General features: G+C 38.2%; 1 protein-coding gene across 1 annotated transcript in view; it reads left to right on the top strand.

Moving 5' to 3' along the window:
• Positions 1–18,490, top strand: part of LOC124399639 (aminopeptidase O (putative)) — a 75,120-nt gene that overhangs the window by 7,460 nt on the left and 49,170 nt on the right. The window contains 2 exon segments of the mRNA XM_046870715.1: positions 14,590–14,779; positions 15,271–15,383. Coding sequence (XP_046726671.1) covers positions 14,590–14,779; positions 15,271–15,383 — 303 coding nt within the window.

Here is an 18,490-nt window from a genome sequence, read left to right as displayed (position 1 = left end):
CCTGTAGCAGAATTATCCGTGTGTTGATCAAAGGAAGTCATAGGAAAGACGTCTGGGATGCATGTAACGGTCACTACTGGTGTGCATTGTTGAAAAGTCACGTAGAGCACTTTTATACGGCAGCCCGAGTGATGTAATAACACACACGGAGGAATGCTTATCTCCCGATCTTTAGCACGTCATGACGCAGGCGTTGATTAAGACACACAGGAAGGGCCCGTCCTTTTTCCTGGCCTTTTGAATCGACTCAAATTGTGTCCCTTACAATTTTTTTTAATGAGGTAGCAGAGCATAGTTTGAATATTTTTTGTTTCAGATGTGCAAATATGGGCATCGTTTGCTCACAGAAAGGGATTCCTAAGTTCTGGACAAACAAATGGTTTGCCGATTTTTCATGCCCAGTATAAAAGGGAGTAAGATGCTACGGAAATGTGACTGTAGAAATAGTTTAAGTCTTTTTCGGTTAGTCATATGTTGTGGGAATTGTTATCACTACCGCTTAAACTAAGTAATTTAAAAAATGCGAAATAACTTCCAGCAGTTATTTCAAGATGTCTCTTAGTCATACTTAGTTTTTTCTTCTTTTACCTGCTAATGAATTTCCCAAAATTTGACTACAGAGGCACCCAGTTTTATTGGATGATTTTGGAATGCTGTTAAATTTTTCCATCACTTGAACTAGGAGAGCAAACATGTTCCATCCCTGTACACAAAGGGAGTTGCTTAAAGATAGGCTTTACATAGGTTTCCAGTGGAAGATCTTGAGCAGCCTGCTATAGAGCTTCAACCTCAACCCTATTGAACACCTTAGGGAAATGGAACACTGACTGTATGCCAGGCTTCCTCACCTGCATCAGTACCAGCCTTTACTAACACTCTTGTGCCTGAATGAGCACAAATCTTCACAAGAACTCTCCAAAATCTAGTGAAACATCTTCTCAGAAAAGTGGAGGTTTTATAACGGCAAAAGCACACAAGTGAAATTATCAAGTATTCACATATTTTGTGTGTGTATATATATACAGTATGTCACATTGTAGAATATCTTCTCAGGGGCAATACTATAGAAATGAAACTTCCTCGAAAGGGACGATCAAGAAATGAAATTTGGAAGGTCAGTTGATCATTGTGCAGCTTGTATTGCAGTACAAATTTACTGTCCTCTGTAAATAACTCAACATACATCCATTATTGTCAAAATACTAATTTTCCATCATTATAACGATTACAAACGCACTACCAAGATGACAACTGCCTTGCTGAGGAAGCCGAAGGTGATGTAGTCGCCAAGTATGTCTCAGCAGAAGGTGGAGACGCACCATGCGTCTAACATAAAGCAGCTTCGTGATGTCATTATGAAGGAGTGGAAGAGGATCCAAGCAACAATCTGCGCAGCTCTGGTAAATTCCATGGCCAGGAGGATTAAGGCCGTGCTAAATAACAATGGTGCTCACACAAAATAGAGACACTTTGGACACAGTTTTGACCCGTTCACTTAGGGTGTACTCACTTTTGTTGGCAGCTATTTTGACAATAATGGCTGTATGTTGAGTTATTATTAGAGTACAGTAAAACTGCACATTGACTACTACTAAATTATATCCAAGTTTAATTTCTATAGAATTGTCCCTTGAGAAGATTAGTTTGAGGGGGTGTACTCACTTTTGTGATATACTGTACATACACACACACACACCCACCCAAAGTAAAGGCTAGTTAATATTCTAGCATGCCACTTGGATCACTTTTTTCCTTGACACTGAATTAATAATTTGTTTATTATTCTTTAAAAAACATTACTGAAAAATAATGATATTTTCGCTTCTTTGTTGACCTCTGCTTTAATGTTATATCAGCTTTTTACATTTCACAGCCTTACTTCTATCAAATATTGACCCACATAAATAGCACAACACAGGCTATTACCAAGAATTGACTTTGTTTCTTTGCTAGTAGCTGATCTTATATAGCCTGACACTTCTTTTTCTGATTCCACATTGGCCTTTTTTAGACCATTTTGAGCCATGTGTCAAAATCTATGTGAAGTATTCTGAGAATTAACAAGTCATAAAACCAACCTTTAGGATCAGACTCTCATAAAACTGCCACCCACCAAATGTTTTATGTTCTCCACCTGCTGTATGGCCTCATGAAAAATCACCGGAAGGTCTTTACAGTTTCACTGGTCTTCTGAAGCTGAATCAAATTGTTTTTGGTCGTTTTCTAAAGGCAAGGTGTGGCTATACCTGTCTAAAAATATAAAAGGATGACGATTAACCCAGAGGCAGAATGTATGTGGAGATTCAAGTGCTGGCAATATTTCAGTCTCACCTGTTCCTCGAAATAAGGTGACACCCCTGGACTGTTACTGTACCTTACCTGCTGAATTTTAATTCAGTAATAAAAGAAAGATTGTACATAAGGTTTTTGACATTCTTTCTTGTCAGAAAATTCTGTAGAAATTCTTATATCCTTTTTTTTAATTAATTTTTTTGGGTTGTGCAGCTGGAAGCTTTATGGCCTCACAGCTACTAGGTGGGTGTAAGATTCAATCTACTTCAGTCCAGAAATCAGGTTACTATCTGTGTGGAATGTAATTTTATTCACTAAATGCTTATAATAAATGGACATAAGAAATACATTGGTTAATTATGTATATACATGTTTAATTGATAAGTTTATCCCTATAAGTTTAACCAGAATAAGCAAGCTACAGGTGACAGCAGCAAGGAAACACTCCATGAGATAATATGAGGAACCATCCTCATCGAGGTGACATCGAATGTTCATTATGGTTTCATCAGCTGTTGCCTATTATTCCCACATCTGGGTTTATCACTTCATTCGGTTGTGTTCAATCATCCCTATTAATAAATGTTTGTAAATGAGTATTTATGGTGCTGTGTAAGAGACTGGTGTCCAATCCATTCCCAGCATGGGACAGGATAAAGCACTTTCTCAAGACGAATGAATAAACTAATCTTTATACATTAGAATGGAATGCAGAACTTTTTTTGGGGGCTTGCACCAGGGTTTTGCACCAGCATGTCAATGTTAAAATTCTTATCATCTAACTAACGATTAGCATGCCCTCCATGAACTGCAGCTATTATTGCAGCCTCGAGCTAGGTTATAACTGGAAAATATGTCGTCATAAAAAGGAGCTGATTTTTGAGTGGCACACTAGAATCAATCACTCAGTGACTTCTCAGGGTCACGGTGGATCCAAAGTCTGCCCCGGGAACACTAAGGCAGGAATACACCATGGATGGGATGCCGATTCATTGCTGTATTGCACTAGAATACATTTAGTATTTGGTCTTTAGTATTTCTAGTTATAAATCGATAGTTGGGTTAAGGTGTGTGTGAGATGCTACTTCAGTATTGACATGTTATCTAGGATTTCTATTAGTAGTAATCTGAAGCAGAGGATGGACATTATTGGAAGTGAGTTTATTAGAGGGACAGAGCATGTAGGACATTTTGGGGACAAAGTAAAAGAGGTCCGATTGAGATGGATTGGACATGTGCAGAGAAGGGACATGGGTTTTATCGGTAGGAGAATGCTGAGGATGCAGCCACCAGGAAGGAGGAAAAGATGAAGGCCAAGGAGGAGGTTTATGGATGTGGTGAGGGAAGACATGCAGGTAGTTGGTTTGAAAAAGGCAGATGTAGGAGACGGGGGTATGGAGACTGATCTGCTGTGGCGACCCCTAAAGGGGAACCCCTTTCTGTTGTGCTATTAGATTATAAAATATCACCTTTGTTTTTTTTTTTTTTGTTTTTTTTTAGGTAATGTCATAGATTACTCAATAGACTTTCATGACACCCCAGAATGCACATTTAAAATGTACATTCTTTTTATCGGTACATTTTGGTGGGACTAATTGAAAGCTTTATAACTGCTTAGAAGTGGACAGAGTTATTAAGATTTAATTATCATAGAGTTGCTAATGTTAGGCAAATTAGCATTAGGCCCATCTCAAAATGCTATGTTTTCTTAAAACTAAGTTATATTTGATTGGATATGCTTATTAGATCTCACTTCTACACAACTTCACAATGAAGTGCTTGGCCACTGTACAGTATTTCTTCTCCAGCACACTTTAGGCTGTAGTGACAGTTTGTGTTGACATGGTTTTCTTTATTAACTGAACACATTCATCCTATAAAGAAACATTTCTATGTTCATAGGTATGATTCATGCAGATGATTTAGCTCTCATGTACAGGGTACACGAGCTCACTAAATAGTTTAGTGAATGTAAAAATGTATGTACATGTCATTGGTTTTGCACAGATTTATAAACCCAATAGAAATCCTGGTGCCTTACTGTGACCCAACCTTTAACTACTTTTTGTTTTTCCTCTGTTCATTTGTCAAATCTCTATATACAGTATATTTTCGTCAAGAAGTCCACTCAGGTTACCAGTGGCACCTGGAACTGGGTAAATTTTTGTGTCTGTTATCTCAGATGATACCTTAGTATCGTTTTACTGTTGATTATCCCCACCGAACTTTTAAAGCTCATAATTCCAGGTAATACCTTGTTCGTGACCTGTCTGCATGTCTTTGAAGAAACCTGGCATTATTTCTTGGACGTGTTCAGCCCTAGGCTTTGGGTCCGTATGTTTGCTCACTTGAGCTGATCAAGCGCTTTTAAAATGACCATATGGGGGAAGGCGATCCGAATCCCAGGGGTGCGGAGTATAATGTGGGCGATGGACGTGAGGCTTTTGGAATGTGCTGGACCAGCCAGGCCTAAAGGGAGGCTGAGATAACACCATTTAAATAGTGTTCTCATTCTTTCATTCTCTCTCTCTCTCTCTCTCTCTCTCTCTCTCTCTCTCTCTGTCTCTCTCTCTCTCTCTCTCTCTGTCTCACATTCTCTGAGGTTCTTTTCTTTCTCTTCTCCATCTATGATTGTTGAGTAACCTAAGAAGTGTGCGACAGAAACGAAGTCTTTGAGAGCAAAGGGACTTTGGCACGAAAGACAGCTGTTAATCAAATCGTCAGGGATGAGTTTTTTTTTTTTTACTCTTTAAATCCTTTAGAGAGGAAATTTCTAAACCCCCCTTTACATTCCAGCCACCATGTGTACACACAAATGAAAGAATGCTGAGCATGCCTGCATCTGGAATAAAGGAGATTTGTTTCAAAGGACTGTTTAGTAACTGCAAAAGGCAAAAGTTATACTTCTTTGAAAAAAAAAATTATTCTTATAAACCTTTCATTTTTTGTCATGCTTTCTCTTTTTAACTCTCACTTTTAATCATTATTGAGCCTCCGTTTAATAAATATAGCATAGTTTAATGTAGAATGCACACTGTTTTTATAAGTACATTCCTGCCTAGTTGACAGGGCCCTACTTACTCTCTATCTGCATCAAAGGTTACTGTCTCTTAAAGAGTGTGGCTTGAGATCAGGGCCTGTACATTATATAGCCACTTCTACACTGATACGTCTGCCAAAACTGAAACACTATCTACAGACCTTTGCTCTTATAACTTTGAAATAAGCCTGAGGTCCTCTTTTGAAAATGGGAAAGGAAAAAAGTTAAAAAGAATGGCCAGCGCACTGTGCAGCTATACTGGAGACTCGATCAAACTAAATAGTACAGAGGGTTGACTTTGGTTGAAGGGCTGATTTAATGCAGTGGAAATGCAAGCAGATCACTCAAGCTCCAAAGCGTCACATACGGGAGCTATGTGTGGGTAAGAAGTCGTTGGACGTCGTCCCTAAAGAAGGATCCGTGGCTCTAACTGCAAAATGGATGAGGCAATTTAAAGCTTGGGGCTCATATTCACGCTGTGTTTACACTCCTTCATTCCATGACACCCGGAGAAGGCCTGCCGTTCCACTTAATCTGATTTCACCAGGCCAAGAGAACTGCCCTTCCTCCCTAGACCTCCGCTGAGACACATAACTGAGGTTCAAGCGCAGAGATTCCTAAAATCCTTGCTGCAGACTGACAGCGGATATTATTGCTAGAGATTTTGACCGACCGTTTTTCTTGCGCTTTCAGGATCAAAGCCTGACGAATCGAGACGCACAATCTGTCACCCGGTAGAAGTTTGCAGATTGTTTGCAAACAGCGAAACGTCCGGGTAACCAGACAGCGATGCGATGAGGTTAATTGCGTTGTAGACTTTGTATTGGCAGCATTTCACTAGCACATCATTAGTCTTTCACAGGAATCTTGGCTTTGCAGAGCTTAACCTGTGTGCAACTTTAGACGGTTACCATCAATATTTCAGACTGGATCCCAGCTTGGAGCACCAGATAGGACTATATGTTGTACTTCATGTACTACCGCAGTCTGAATCAAGCCGAGTTTATTTTGGCGGAGTTGCCGATTTAAGGTAGTGGAAATAGTAGCGGATTACTTAAGCTCTAGACTACGCAGTGCCTTGCCTAGCATAGCATCTACAAATGAGGATCCACCTCCCCAACTACACGGCCTTGACTCCAATTACAATTACTAATTTGGAACAACATTTTTTGTGTTCTGGATGGATTAACAGAAATATCTAACGTTGTTTTCATTAAGTGAAGCTGTGGAGTTCTAACCCCCAACTCTACCTACTCTCTGGCAAAGTAAGGCATTTCCTTACTTTTTGATCAAAACAGTGAGAGTTCCATGAGATTGTTCTTTTTGATAAAGCAATGAGTACAGTCCTCTGGCATTCCTGAGTGATGGTCTCCCTTTTGTACCACAGTTAACCTTGAAATCTATTCGACAGCTCATGAAAACTGTAAAGCGAATGTAAACACACGTCTCTTTTTTTTTTACCTGCCTTTGTAAAAGACACTGCTTAGTGAATACCTGAGCAGCTAATGTGCTGTCAAGTAGTGAAAAAGAGCCTGTCTTCGCCAGACACCCTGATGCATGTGACAAGTCAGCTGTGGGTAGACTATCGCTAAAGAATATGGGTGTGCCTTCAGGGAGATCCCTTCTGATGTCTACATAGTTTTGTGGTGTCACATTTACAGTGTTCTCTGTTTACACTTAAATTTCATGAATTGGCTAACGCTTATTAGTTAATGTGCGTGTATGTGTGGTAGAACCTAACTAGTGTCATATGAGTAGTATTAACATGTGTCTCGAGTGACTAGATCACAATTACAAGTACAAGTTTAAATGTACTTATGTGCCTCAGAGACTTATAGTGATCCAAACATTTTCCTTTTACTCATTAAATTTTTTGTACAAATATCTGTACGTTCTACTTCTTATGTTTTTAAAACACTTTAGTTTTAATATATTTGCTGACACGATAAATTTTTTTTTCAGCCCATCAACCACATTTCTTGTCATTTCGTGGCTTTTTCAACCTACCACTGGTGTATCATTTCCTGGCTAAGCTAGCCTGCGAAGCTAACAACCATTCCCGATCATCAACATCTTTGCTTTGCTTGTGTTCTATATGGTGGATGTTAAACCTGGATACATTCATTAGATAACAAAAATTCAAATTGTTGTGTATTGATGTATTAATATGATATGAGGTCCAGTTACCAGCATGACACTAAAACGGGTAGTAGTAATGGCTACTTTTGACTTACGTTCATGAAACTTCAAACCCAAACCTCTTTACTTTTCATGAGTGGAAAATTTTAGTCAGTACTTCAACTTTTACCAGAGTCTTTTAAAACATTAGTATCTGTACTTCTACTTGAGTAAATGATGTGTGTGAGTGTACTTTTGTGTATACTTTTTTGTATACTTTTGTGTATCTCTGAAACTAGCCAGGCTTACGTAACTAAATTCTGTGCATTAATATCTATGTAATTTCTCTTGCTTGCTTGTTCAAGTCATTTGTAACTACCCTCCCGGCAGTGCACGGTAATATCCAATCAGCTGTATGATTAGCATGCATCAGTTGCACACCGATCACGCAAACATTCTTCTAAACACTGATTGTTGATTGGCAGGTCGTTCCTGTTGCCAGCTTTCCTCTCTGTTTGTGATCAAGCGACCTCTCCATTTGCTTGTCAGCACATAAAAATCACAGTTTTTTTTTTTTTTTTTTAACATTCATGCTGATATGTTACCTAAATGCCCTTTTATGTTAATTAAGCTTTTCTGTGGTAATGGAATTTCTGGAAAGTACATTTGCCATCATTCGATGTTGAACTTTTAATAGTGTATACTGTAGATGGTTTGGATGGCATGGATTTTAATGACTTTAAAAAAGAAAGCTCTTATAGAGAAATAGAAGCCAGTGTCCTGTTGATTTGCTTCTCTTTCAAGATCAATGATGAAGTAGCATGCTTTTTTCTCTATTTAGCACCATACATTTTTTTTTTTTTTTTACAAAAATGGGGCATTGCAAAAGGTACTGTTAGATGTTTATGGACAGTTATCATGGTGCCAATGCTCGCTCTCTGAACACTTTTGTTGGAGGAAACCGGTTACTCAGCTCATGATGTTTTGCAAATAAATATGGATTTGAATCTAATACATTTTTAAAGACAAAGCTGTAAATGTGTATACGATAAAGAGAATACTTTTTATTGTAAGATATATAGCAAAAACTGGGGTAGTGTAAGAGTTTGTACTTTAGAAATGCATGTGCACCATGGTAACTTTCCCCAAATAAAGGCTGGAAAAAAAAAGAAGAAAAATGTCTCTTGTTTCCATTGCCTGAATTTTTGGCTAGTTTCAGGTCTTTTGTGTAGTTATTGAGATATAGTTTGACTGAAACTTGGCAAAATAACTTGCAGTATTGGACACAGGTGTGCAAATGTGCTTTTAAAACCACTCAAAACAGGCTGCTACTCTACACACGGAATGAATGTGTGTTGTAGGCTCTCAACTGCTAATTACAAGGTTGGTCGAAAAATTCATTAGATAGTAGCCTATAGCCAAAACTTTACATGTGATAGCTTCTTGAGTGGGTTTTGTTTCAGGCTATGTCATTAATGTCATCCTGAACTACTAGTTTTTCCTCAGAAACTTGTCTAAATGTGTGTATATTGAAGTTCAAAGTACCAATCAAATTGTCACCTTCAAAGTGCAGCGTAAACGTGTGGCCAGCTAAAAGTTTGTTTAAAAAAAAACATTATGGCAATAGATTTGTTGCAGAATTATAAATTCAAGTGGAATTTACCAGCTCTCATTGAAAATTAATCATCTCCGGTTGCTTTGTCACTGCATTCACTGTTTGTGTGAAAGTAGCTTAAGGACCTTTTGCTCTCCTCCTGAATTATAATAGGAGGTGATATAAAAAAATTACGATACTAGCTTTGTTTTCAAAAAAGTACTTTATTTATCTTCATTTACACACCTTTAAAACAGTCAGCTTGCACAGCAATACAGTGCTCCCAGTGTTCCTTCTACGTCTGGAATGTGTCCTGAAAGCCTTCTTTTCGAAGGGTGTCAAGCACCTTCTGCTTTCTGCGCTAGATCTCCGCAGTGGTGTCAAAAAACGGTGACCTTTGTGCTGGATCTTCATCTTCGGGGAAGAGGGCGAAGTCCGCAGAAGCCAAATCTGGCGAGTAGGTTGGGTGCACATGTGCTCAGAATAGCAGACGTGGTGACGCACATTTTCAGAATAGCACCAGTTGCACAGCTCCTGATGTACACAGGACGATGTCTATTGGCACACTGACCTATGAAGGTCGATGCTCCCTGTGACTGTGCGTGCAGCATTGTGCTGCCATCTGTTGGCATGTTACAAAACTAGTCTTAAAACTCTTTTGATACCATCCTGTAGAATAGGCAGCAAGTCCATATAAACCAGAACATCAAATAGTGTTCAGGGGCACTTTGTCATTTTTTTAATTAACATGTAATCTTTAATGGTTTCCAAATGTGATTTTTGTAATGTAATTTAGTTAAACATTAACATGCTCGTCTGTTTTCATATCGATTGTTTCCTGAGCTACTTTTGACTACCTGCTGATACTGGCCAAGAGGTAGCCCTTCAGCTCTACTTGAAGAGACCATAGCAGCAGTGCTTTAGATCTGTGTAGCTCTCTCACTTCCTCATATGTACACCCTTATCAAACAAATAAGTTCCTAAAAATATGTAAACACAATTGCACAAGTGATGAATAGGTGCATTGCATTCTGGTACTTTAATTCCAGAATTGGCTGCCATTTTTATGTTGGAATTTTTATTAATGACATTCCATTTTCTTAAAAAAAAAATTGGAACAGTAAAATCTCATTATTATTTCTTATACTTGATTTTCTCACATATCAATTACCATTGTAATTGGGATAGTCCTGTCCTCATTGCAATGCTAACCTCTCAAATACAGATTAGCACTGCGAAATACATAAAAGAAGTAGAGTGTTTCAGGGTGTAGCTTAGCTTTAATAATGCTGACAGGAAGGCAGGTGTGTGAGGAAAGTGTGTTATAGTGCATGCATGCTTCTTTGTCTTACTGCAGGTGTGCTCTTGAGCATGTGCCGACGTGAGCCGGTTCGTGCTCTGTGTTCCCTGCTGACGTCTGAAGAAATGCATGACAACTTGACAACTAGGTTTTTTTTTTGTTTTTTTGTGCCTGAAGTGCTTTTTTTACTGCTTTTTTTTAATGCCACATAACATAAGAGTGATAAGGAATAAGCTTGATGGCAAGTAAGCTCTTCTTCCTGACATGTCATGCGTGCCTGAGTTATTTTTTCGATTTGAGGACATGTGTAGTGATGAATAAACCTTTATAAAATGTTTAAGCTCTGACAAATTGCTGCAGCAATTGCCGTCATTCATGTCTATAGGAATGGTCTTTGTCCTTTTGTGTCACTTAAGTGTGTTTAACACAAATTGTGCACTAGCAGAATGCTTTCTATAGGCTGCTTAATCCACAGTTTCAGGAATGAAGTGATGTTTAACTGCATCTTATGTTTCTTCCCTAAACTGTTACCACAAAGTTCAAGGCACCCAATTGTATAGGATGTTTTTGTATGTAGTAGCATTACATTTTCTTTTCAGATGAACTTGAAGATATGGTTCCCATGGGTTGGAGTGGAAGATCTTGAGTGACCTGTTATTGAGCTTTGACCTCAACACTATTGAACACCTTTGTGTTGAACTGGAATGATCACTGCACCTCAGGCCTCCTCACCCTACATCAGTACCTGAGTACTTACACCCTTGCTTGTGGCTGAATAAGCACAAATCTGCACAGGAACACTCCATTATCTGGAGGAACATCCTCCCAGAAGAGTGGGGGTCACTATAAAAGCATATATCTTAGAGTTATATAATATGGACCACATCTTTTAGTCAGGTGACCACAAACGTTTTTTTTTTTTTTTACACAGTGTATTTGTATATTCTCAAAGCAACTCTTTTTAAGGATGCTGTCAGTAAGAGTATTTGTTGATAGCAAAAACGGGCAGCTTATAAAATGTATTGGAAATAGGTTTAATGCACATATAAATGTAATTCATTAATACATTTCATTTCGATGAATGAGAATTTCTCTCGTGTGTGCACACAAGCTCGACTCAGTTGGTTCGAGGAAGATATGAAGTAGATTGTATCAGGTTTGAAATAGAAGCTTTCAACAAAAAATAGGGATGTTATTCTGTCTCTGGATTTAAGAAGCTTATTTCTTTTTTCTGTTAGGCTAAATGTATTCTATGAACTCTGTGTGTGTGTCTGTGTGTGTGTTTAGACCTGTGTTTCATTCCCATAATCAGCAGATTGAAACCTTTATGCAAAATGGCAGTAGCAACACAGACAAAAACAATAAAACTTTAATTTTTCCTGACGGTACTTTCTCCCGGCAAAATTTATACACTACGCAGCTGAAACGTTTCCCCGTTGTCCACCAGGATTTTTCCCACTCTGGGTCTGATTATTTTCAAAGAGATGTTTGACAACTTTTCCAATCAGTCGAAGCCCATTTGCAAACCTGATTTTGACTTCACGCAGTTCACATTGCAAGGGACAAACACCATGCACAACATAAACACCACTGTCCTTACTGTTTAACTTCATAAAGCCTTTCATTTAAAATAAAAACAAATGTTCATATGTTCGAGGTTTCATGCACAGAGCGTGCATTATATGTTACTTTTTTTTTCTTTTCGTACAAACATACTCTTTAGTGTTCGGTGCATAATTCTGAATCTGATTTGTGCCTCCACAATGAAAAATCTTTGTGTGATGCCTGCTGTTCAGGCGACAGGAAATGTTTCTTACATGTAATCAAGACAGGTTGGCTGCAGCTCTTGTCCTGTTCACAGCAAAAGAAAAATATCAGTCTTGCTTTTGATTAAAGGTGCAACAGTAAATTATAGGCCTGGTTCTGAATCAGTGAAGGTTTTGATTTCAGCTATTAGAATTTGGATTCGGATTGTGTGTGTGTGTGTGTGTGTGTGTGTGTGTGTGTGTGTGTGTGTGCGTGCGTGTGCGTGCGCTGTGATCACAGCAGCTGTATGACTCTAAACAGGTGAGCTGTTCTTCTATTGGATTTTAGCCAGAATGTGTTTTTTTTTTTTATTTTATTTAATTTTTTCTTCTTTTTGCCAATTTCTTCAGCCCTTTATGTCTGCCTTTAGGCCATCAGGGGAAGTGGACTGAAATACTCCCTAAACTGTGTTTATGAGAACAGTTTAAGCTTCCTCAACAGCACTAGCTGGCAGACTTCAAAGAGTCATAACAGCATGAATAGAAGGTATGAGTGCCACGTTCTGCTGCGTGTCAGACTCAGGGTTTTGTACGGATATTCGTACAGTTTGCCAAGGCCATTGTGTGCAGTGCAGCGACGGGAATTCTCTTGGGGACCCAAGCTATAGGAATATATTCTGCAATTGAATAGAAGGAGGGTGGAAAGCTGTTTTACCAGTCTAAATAATAAAGCGCTGGTGATTTGAATAGAAGCGCTGTGTATCCACTGACCACGTGTTACAGTTTACAGTGTTACAAAAATATTATATGGGCAAGCCAAGACTGGAGGACACAAAAGAAATGGGTGTTGGTTCCCTCACTTGGCGGAGTGACGTTTCAAGCAGCAGTTTTGATAAAGCACAGCGATACACACTAAAAGTCTTGATGAAAAGGTTGGCTGAAATAATATGCAGAGAGAAAGCAAAAAGTACATCTTTTTTTTTTTACAACCAGATTTCTAAATCTAAGCTTTGGATAAACACCTGAAACTCCTGACTCTCATCTGCAGGCTGTGCTTGTGTTCATTCTAGCAGTTTGTTTTGTTGCTTAATGAGTGAACTGCTGTTTTTGACATCATTTTTATCATTTTATTTTTATTTAAGGTTAAACTACTGACCAGCCTCAGAAGTGTTTCAGTATATACGTCCTTTAATTTAATTACATTAGCACATGAAGCAAGAAGGGTGCGGTCCAGAAGGCTTCTCCTAAATCCACAGGCATCTTTTGAACTCTGTGTTCCTCCTCCTTAATGATAGGCTGATCAGGAGAGGAAAAATCCAGCGTTTGATGTGGATTTGGGGTGGCCGCCGTGTGCAAACTTGCCAAAACTGGATCTGAGTTGATTTTGGGGCCGGATCAAGGAGAGGTTTCAGTTTGATTCTGTGTAAGGGCTTAAAAAAATGTAATAGCTGTGTTTTTCACTTTTTTTATTTTATTAGTACAAATAACCTGGAAAACATCTACTATATGATAATTCAATTGTGTAAGCTATGGTATTGGCACACGTGTTTTGTGGATGAGAAATTTCTGTTTGGAAAACTGTGCTCCTGGCCAAAAGGCTTGTCAGTGTTTACATATGCCTCCTGTCAGTCTTTTTATAGACACTCCCAATTGACCCTTTACTCCACCCCAATCTCAGTCTGCTCAGAAAAGAAAACATAGCAGAGTCTGGTACAATCCCAGTACAGACAGACATTTGCTGTGAAACAAAAAATGAAAAGAGTGCCAGATATGGTGATGCTTTAGATAAAAATATTCCAATTATTATTATTTCTTTTGTTTTCCACTGTTATACATGCCCCTGCAATTCCTTTATGCTCCATTAGGAGGGCGCACCCTGTAGTCTGAATACCTCCTGCCCTAAACGAATCACCTTTAAATAACTATACCGTATATACTTCTTATTTCTGTACAACTAAAAATCTGCTAACTAGCTACATTTGGTAGTGATGGTCAGCTGAAAACCTCAAGGGAGCTCATAAAAAAAAAGAAAATTGCCATTTTCACACTGGCAAATAAGTATGAGGTGAATTTCAAGTTAAAACTTCGCTATCAAGCAACTGAATATCTTAGTGGGCTACATGTTCGGATGAAATGCTAATACTACCATTTACCTTACTGAAGTCTACTTGCCACTGCAGATTCTAGAGGCATGATTTATGTGCATAGAGTTTGATTCAGGGAGTTAATAATCATTCCAATGTTTCATTTGTTGTCTTCACATACTTAAACACTGAGCGCCAATCATTATAACCCTGACTTGTGCCTTTTTTACATTGAAACATCAGGTTAGACTTGAAACACTATCTTAGGGCTGTTCATTTGTATTATCTACAGAATAAAAAAAAAAGACCAGCATTACTTCATACCAGACAATTAATAGCACCAGAAAACATCAAAGCGCTTTATCACGGATCATCGAAATTATTTTCGTTTATTTGGGTTTGTGTGTCTTTTTCAGCCCGCATATCATCTTCCTTTCCCAGAGTGTGTTAGCGGGTGACAGAATCCTGTGCGGGACGAGGCTGTGCCATGAGATTGCCCACTCCTGGTTTGGTTTAGCCATCGGGGCACGAGACTGGACAGAGGAGTGGATCAGCGAGGGGTTTGCTACATACCTAGAAGACGTGTTCTGGGCCAAAATCCAGCAGGTACCTGAACCGCTCAAACAAAAAAACCCTGCATGTTTAGCACAGCTCAGCTTTTCTTGGCCATCCTTCTCCCTGGTAGCTTCATAGTTTTCGTTTTGCTCTGGGTAAAGTATATGCTACAGCAGAAGAGCGATCGCATACAGCAGGATTTACAATTCAGACGCGATTAATTGCAGCTGCTCTGTTTTTCCGTTCGCACTGTTCCTTAATCTTTCAAGGGAATAGGACCAACTTAATTTTTTTGCGAAAAAATAAATATTAATTATTCCTTTAAATATATAGAACAATTCTAGTGTCACAGATTTGCATTGTATATAGCAGTGGGACTTGACTTAAACCCTTTTCACCTGTAAGCTTGGGCTTCTGTTATAGGTTGCATGAGTAACTGTAAAGCAGTGATGTAGCTTTAGAATTCATTTCAGTTTTGCCTGTGAGATAAAAACCCCCTTTATTTGAATGACTTCTCACTTTTTCTGCAAATATAAACGCAGTCTAAAATGGGCACCGCTGAGAACGAGGAGCAGAAGCAGCTGAAGGCTCTGCTGCATTGGAGAAGACTGAAGGACGAGTTAGAGAACTCTGAGGAGGAGCTGCAGGTCCTCAGGTCTGACGAATCCTCTCTTTTCCCTCACCCTCACTAACTGTCTCGTGTTCCACCTGCAGCCTCATTACTGTTAATCTTACTTCTCCACATGCAGACAAAACACAGGCATATTTTTAAGTTCATGTTTTAGTGCAGCTATTTCTATCTATTTTTATGGAAGACATTTCACAAATAATCAGTGGTGCATTATGGATATTGTGTATCTATACTAGTGTAAAACTAGTGCTTCTTTCAGCAGTAAGCAATAAATGGCTCATCCATAGGTGCTGGGCAGAGATATACCATATACATAGACATATATAAATATATATCAGGGGTGTAACGATACACATATTCGTAACCAATTTTTTTCGGGCTGCAGCTATAGATTATTCTAGTAATCGAATATTCTAATGATTTTATTACATCGCTTAATCGAGTAATCACATAAGAAGTATTTTATCTTTATTAAAGAGCAGTACTAAATACGAGAGAGAATAAGACTCGTTAAATAGACTTGGTAAAATGAACAAGTAAATATGTTTATTTTTAGAAACAATAATCATTTTTATTGCTAAAATTTAATACAAGAATAACTGAAAACTAAACCTATTTAGTGCATGTAACCGCCATATTACATCCAAATGCAATATGTCAATAAAAAAGCTTTGAAAATATGTATGTGTGTATGTGTGTATATATATATATATATATATATATATATATATATATATATATATATATATATATATATATATATATATATAAATAAAATCACATGGTATAAAACTAAGCCTCTGATCCCTGGAGAGAACTCTTTTAACAATCAGCTCTTGAGGGGACGGAACAAGACAGATAAAGCCGAAGACGCCTCGTTTATACACCAACAGCTTCAAACTTCATGCTGACAACATGGTTACCGGTAGATTGTGGATAATGAAGTGGCAATTGCGAGAAATAAATTCAGAATTGCGATAAATAGTCAGAATTGTGAGGAAAAAAAGGACAAAATTGCAAGAAAAAAGTCAGAATTAGGCAAACTTTAAAATTCTTTTTCAGTGTAGTAGAAACGGGTTTCCACACAATACAGAAGTCATTTGAAATAGATTTCTATATTTTTATTTAAATGCATTGTGGGATTAGTTTTCACAGATATTCTCTTATTCAATTTCACCAATAAAAATTTACTTTTTCTCTAAAAAGGAAACAAATTACTTGTTTGTTTTAAGATACGTCTTGTTTTCTCATCTATATTTAGTGTTTACCCTTTAATAAAGAAAAGGACATTTTTGTCCGATTACTTGACTGGTGATGGGAAACACACCTACTGTATAGAACACAGCTGAATAAAGGCATAAAACTGTAGGCACATTGGATATAACACATGCTCAAAAGTAATTATGACTTTGTTAACCTCAGTAAAGTTTGGCTACTTCTGTAGGTTTTTCTTTCAACCAATTTGGTTTCAATCAACTGCTGAATCCATGGTCTAAAAGACAGAGCATGTGCTTGATCTCACTGTGGAGAGGTATCAGTCAGGAGTGAGGTGCAATAGAATTTCCACACCAATAGTGATGTCATAAAAAAGGCCATCAACAAGTAGAAAAAAAGGGAAACATTGCTGTCATTATTTAGAAGTAGACGTTCCACCAAAATTGTCAGAAGGAGGTCCCGTATTATGGAGGCTGCCAAGAGACCCACTCTCAGTGTGTGACAATAACCTTTCATATTCCTCATGTCTGGAATGTTTATTCCCAATAAAAATATTTTTATATACATTTTTACACATACATTCATGCATACGAAGTGGTATCAGAAGGTTTCGAGAATAGTTTTGTACCACACCAATAGATGGCAGCACAGGACTGCACGCGCAGTCACAGGGAGCACCGACTTTCATAAGTCAGTGTGCCAAATAACATCATTCTGTGTGCATCAGGAGCTGTGCAAATGGTGCTATTCAGACCACGTGTGCTACCACGTCTGCTATTCTGACCATGTGCGTTACCACGTCTGCTATTCTGACCATGTGCGTTACTACTTTTGCTATTCTGACCATGTGCGTACTCGCCAAACTCTCCTCACATGCAAGTTTCTGCTGGAACAAAAAAACCCTGCATGTTTAGCACAGCTCAGCTTTTCTTGGCCATCCTTCTCCCTGGTAGCTTCATAGTTTTCGTTTTGCTCTGGGTAAAGTATATGCTACAGCAGAAGAGCGATCGCATACAGCAGGATTTACAATTCAGACGCGATTAATTGCAGCTGCTCTGTTTTTCCGTTCGCACTGTTCCTTAATCTTTCAAGGGAATAGGACCAACTTAATTTTTTTGCGAAAAAATAAATATTAATTATTCCTTTAAATATATAGAACAATTCTAGTGTCACAGATTTGCATTGTATATAGCAGTGGGACTTGACTTAAACCCTTTTCACCTGTAAGCTTGGGCTTCTGTTATAGGTTGCATGAGTAACTGTAAAGCAGTGATGTAGCTTTAGAATTCATTTCAGTTTTGCCTGTGAGATAAAAACCCCCTTTATTTGAATGACTTCTCACTTTTTCTGCAAATATAAACGCAGTCTAAAATGGGCACCGCTGAGAACGAGGAGCAGAAGCAGCTGAAGGCTCTGCTGCATTGGAGAAGACTGAAGGACGAGTTAGAGAACTCTGAGGAGGAGCTGCAGGTCCTCAGGTCTGACGAATCCTCTCTTTTCCCTCACCCTCACTAACTGTCTCGTGTTCCACCTGCAGCCTCATTACTGTTAATCTTACTTCTCCACATGCAGACAAAACACAGGCATATTTTTAAGTTCATGTTTTAGTGCAGCTATTTCTATCTATTTTTATGGAAGACATTTCACAAATAATCAGTGGTGCATTATGGATATTGTGTATCTATACTAGTGTAAAACTAGTGCTTCTTTCAGCAGTAAGCAATAAATGGCTCATCCATAGGTGCTGGGCAGAGATATACCATATACATAGACATATATAAATATATATCAGGGGTGTAACGATACACATATTCGTAACCAATTTTTTTCGGGCTGCAGCTATAGATTATTCTAGTAATCGAATATTCTAATGATTTATTACATCGCTTAATCGAGTAATCACATAAGAAGTATTT

The sequence above is a fragment of the Silurus meridionalis genome, chromosome 17, assembly GCF_014805685.1.
Source record: "Silurus meridionalis isolate SWU-2019-XX chromosome 17, ASM1480568v1, whole genome shotgun sequence".
Taxonomy (NCBI): domain Eukaryota; kingdom Metazoa; phylum Chordata; class Actinopteri; order Siluriformes; family Siluridae; genus Silurus; species Silurus meridionalis.
The sequence above is the reverse complement of the archived record's forward strand: the minus strand, read 5'-3'. Positions and strand labels throughout refer to the sequence as shown.